Raw genomic sequence first — 4,829 nt, 5'->3', positions numbered from 1 at the left:
ATCCTTTCTCTAACTCCTCCATTGGGAACCCTGTGCTCAGTCCAGTCGCTGGCTGTGAGCATCCACTTCTGTATTTGTCAGGTACTGGCAGAGACTCTTGGGAGACAGATCTACCAGGCTCCTGTCAAGAAGCACTTGTTGACATCCACAATAATGTCTGGGTTTGGTAACTGTATATGGGATGTATCCCAAGGTAGGGCATCTCTAAATGGCCTTTCCTTCAGCTCTGCTTCACACTATGTCTCTGTATTTCCTACCATGGGTATTTTGTTTCTTGTTCTAAGGACTGAAGTAGCCACAATTTGGTCTTCCTTCTTCTTGAGATTCATGTGGTTTGTTAATTGTATCTTGGGTATTCTGAGCTTCTGGGCTAATATCCACTTATCAGTGAGTGCATACCATGTGTGTTCTTTTGTCATTGGGTTTCCTGAAGTCATTGTTTTTAATAAATGAGTAGTACTCCATTGTGGAAATGTACCATATTGTCTGTATCCATTACTCTGTTGAGGGACATCTGGGTTCTTTCCATCTTCTGACTAGTATAAATAAGGCTGCTATGAACATAGTGGAGCATGTGTCCTTATTACATGTTGGAGCATCTTCTGGGTATATACCCAGAAGATGTGCATAGGTTCAAATCTATTCAAAAGAAAGCTATCATCAAGGAACTTCTTTTCAGTGACTTCAGCATCAAAAGGACATTTAAGAGTTAAAGTAAAAAGGCAGAAAGTTAATTCGTGTGGAAATATCAGTTTATTGTGCACAAGTAACTTAAGAACTCTAATATATATATACATATCTGTATATCTATCATAGTGATATATATATATGATGAGTCTTGCTTTGCTGCTTAAACCACTGAAGTTAAAACATAACACCTGTATTTTAGAAGAAAAATAATTGGGTCTGTATATAATAGCACTTTATAAACATTTACAAGTCTAATTCCCGGATAGCGCATGTACTCTTCTCACATCTGTGGGCACGAGGAATGCACACATATATACATGCTGACACAACACTTATATGTATAAATAGAAGTAAATTAATAGTTCTTTAAAGAACACAAAAAAACATATTTTATAAAGAACTCTGGTGGTGCTTTGAATGCATGTTTTCCAACATAATTATTATTCTCTTATCAGAACTGATTTGTACCAAAGGAGTGATTGTGGGATAGGCATGCATCACAAACTTCTGAACAATCAGGGTGACTGGGTCATACATCCATAACAGAACTGAGGTGGATGAGATTATGAAGTCCACCCAGTACATGACCACAAAGAAAACCACCAGCAGCAAGATGGTTTTGGTGGCCCTTTTCTCAGGGGATGCACTTAGGTGGCTGATGCTATGAAGATACTTGCATTGCCTCCGATGTCTGTGCAGGATGATCACCATGTATGTACTTGTAGTCAGCATGATTCCTACAAGAAAAATATCTCTGGAGATTGACACTGTTAAAATCAATCCTCTGATGATGTAGTTCTTAGGGAATAGTGAACAGGACTTAGTAACTTTCATCTGGTTGATTTCACTTACATTGGTAAAGCCACCAACGTAGAAAATCTGGTTACTACTGTAGAACAAATTGAAGCACCAAATGCAGAAGAAAGCATATATCATGTACATTTTCAGTCTATGTTTAAATCTTGCCAACAGTGAGGTACTGGGACTGATTGTGACAGCCTGGACTACACTCAGGAAGCAGGTGGTACAGATAGAGAGGCCTCTCATCAGCCTGCTTATGTAAAATATTATTTTACATTTGAAGTCATTCTCAATGTTCAATGCCTCAAATATGTCTGTAAGCCAAATATCTCCTCCAGTGAGGAACATCATTATGTGAACAAAAGTCAATTGACAGGAGATCAGGTCTGTGGGCTTAGGTCTGTGACCTAGGATTATCAAAGAATAGAAAAAAAGAAGAAACGTGTTGGCTAGGATTCCAAGTCCAGCTTGGAAATAAAGGACATTCTTGAATAAGGACATAAGTGGAGAGTATATTCATCTTAACAACATAGTAGATTTTTACATCATATATCTGAAAAAAATAATAGATTATACATTAAATTTGTTATTCACTGGATAACATGACTCTGTCATCATTCTATTTTCCTAATCAATTGTGGATTGGTATGTTCCTGTAATTTTGATGTTCATATCCTATGTTTTTATATGACTTCCATGTATCTCCTGTATATATAGAGTATCATAGTCAAAAATACGCTTTTATACATATTTAAACAGTTTGCACATTTTGCACCTGAGTCTTATGCCTTAGAAATTCAATCCCATTGATTTAAATGGTCTCAGATACTTGACACTTAAGACAGTAGTGGTGAGCAGAGAATATTAATCATATTTATATAACTGAATACAACTTATGGTGATCTGGAATGTGTCCTAAATATCTAAAAATTTGAGGTGAGTAAGTCTTATATTTGATAATTTTACTGTGCTGTATTTTGCAAAATGTTTTGACTCTTAATTCTAATGGAATCATGGATAATTCACAATAGTCCCACTATTTTAATCAGCAAAATGTTTTTCTTAATGCAAACATTTTTGTTTTTTATTCCAAAGAGTCTTTACAACCTGAGCATCAATTATGTTTATAAATGTTCCTAGATGTCTCCCAGGTTAGTTCCCTTCTCAGCACCTTTGTGAGAGAGAACTTCAGATTTAAAGAACTAACTTCCAGCCACCAAGACAAATGCTATTTTTCTTTTCTTTTTAGAGGAACCATATGAATTGTTAGTAGAATATAGTACTAATGGCTTCTTAGATTTCCATGCTGATATTTTACCTACCTACCTCTTTGTTTTGCATTTATATCCTTCTACTCTCTAAGAAGGCCCCCCTTTCCCATTCTCTGATTTGATACGTGTACCCTGCTTTTCTGCTCTTTATTGCTCTAGCTCCCTCACCTACCTGCAATGGTCTGATTTTGCTTTCCTGGTTTCGGTATTTACTACATGCTACATACTCACATGAACATGTGGAGCTGAGAGCCTCTAACAAGAGGGAATATATAACATTAAGACAAGCACTGTTTCCAACACATTGTGTCAAACATGAAACACTGAAGATGGCCAGATAGTGATTCTGTTAGGCAATTTCTGTTTTAAACAAGATTCCTTCCCATGTAGTGGAATACAATTTCCCTGGTATTATCATATGTCATCAGTAACCACACCTGTTTTACAGTTTCACTCAAGAGTCTTACATTTATTGCCTTTAACACCTCATTGTAATACAGCAGGTGTATTAAGTAAAGGATTAATTGCTAGTTTTTTTCTTTCTTGCCCAGAAGCCTCACCTCTAGCTTGTTGGGAAGGAAGGAGGTTTAAACCAAAAACTTTTATTGAACTTAAAGAGTCACTCACAGATGGAAGAACTTTTATGCAAGCAAAAATGCATAACCTCAAATACATTCATATACAAATCCATGCATATACCTTCATGATATAATTTAGGCTCAGGTACTTACTTTTCTTATAATTTCTTATACACACACAGCTATACTTACATATGCATATAAGCACATGGAGAAAAAGCCCAAGTGTAAGTACAAAAAGAATTCGCTCAATCTGGAGGAAAAATGAGCTCCAATCTTTGTTGCATAGAGAAAGAAAACGCTTCTACCCTTTCATTATAAAAGAATTAAAGTCAAGTCCATAGGAAAAAGCTTTATCCTCTTTAGTAAGACAAAGCCCTGTTGTTAAGAACAGACCTGTTCAGTTCCATGCTAAGGGAAAGCCTGCCTGCTCTTTCTGCTTTCTCTGCAAGTTTTTTGTCCCTCTTTCTCTCTGCATTCTGTGTATTGCTCTCTTCTTCTATTCATCTTTATTTCTAAGGGAAAGTAAAGAGGGAAAATCTATTAGAGTATGCTCTCCTAATTTCAAAGTGGCTCTCTAAATTTCTATGCTCCTCTATGCTTCTGTCCCTTTAATCCTCCTCCGAACCCTGCTCTTTTCTTCCGCTCTGCTGTAATAATGACAAATAGTGTAATTGTTCCTAGTTTTTTGTATCTTTCCTAGGGGAAAAGATCACATAACAAAAGTTCACCATGTGTTTACACATAAATTCAAATCATAAATTGTATAAGTGTACAACACAGATGTTTACACATATTCTCACTAAGACTAGACATTATCAGTCACTAGCTCTCCAGGTTCATTGAAAGTTAAACAAAAACAAAAACAAAGACCATAATTTTTGTGTCTAAGTAGCCATTGAAACCCAGTCAATATTTTATCCTCTGTTCTTGCATCTACAGACATCAGTTAATTCCCTTTTATGGCCTCTTGTTAATTGTTTTACAATCTCTTGGAATGTGTTATAAGTTGTAAATGCCTGCTTTTTATCTCAGAAGCTATTTGTGACACTTGGAGACTGGTAGAGTTTTAATTGCAGTTTTCTTATCAAAGATAGCAATAATAGTAGTCCCCACTATAATGGCCTTATATTATAATTACTAATATTTTTTGAGAAATTCTTTGGATCATTATTCAGAATTAAGAAATCATTTATTTGTCTATGTAGATAATAGATCTTCATTGATTTGTATAAATCTGCCCAAAAGTGTGAGCTAATACTGAGTGATTGTTTATAGATAAACTATGTTAATGCCAAATGGCTGGATGTGAAATGGCATCTAAGCTGGGAGGTCTAGCTGGAAAGGCAGTCAAGATGAATCAGGATCATGTGACAGCAAGCCCACAGTGACAGGGACGCTGACAATGGCACATAGTGGAGCTCCAGGCTGTTTCAGATTTGTCTTTGGCATAGACAAAAAATAAAAAATAAAATAAAAAAATAAACAA

The 4,829-nt window shown here is 35.8% G+C and overlaps 1 protein-coding gene across 1 annotated transcript; it reads right to left on the bottom strand.

The window, feature by feature from the left end:
* Positions 1-1,080: 1,080 nt before the first annotated feature.
* On the bottom strand, positions 1,081-2,022 carry LOC127678667 (putative vomeronasal receptor-like protein 4). The gene has a single exon (XM_052173804.1). The coding sequence runs from the start codon at positions 1,990-1,992 to the stop codon at positions 1,081-1,083; it is 912 nt and encodes a 303-aa protein (XP_052029764.1). The 5' UTR covers positions 1,993-2,022.
* Between the last annotated feature and the right edge of the window lie 2,807 nt (positions 2,023-4,829).

This window comes from Apodemus sylvaticus, chromosome 2 (genome assembly GCF_947179515.1).
Source record: "Apodemus sylvaticus chromosome 2, mApoSyl1.1, whole genome shotgun sequence".
Lineage (NCBI taxonomy): Eukaryota > Metazoa > Chordata > Mammalia > Rodentia > Muridae > Apodemus > Apodemus sylvaticus.
This window is presented reverse-complemented; position numbering and strand designations above follow the sequence as displayed.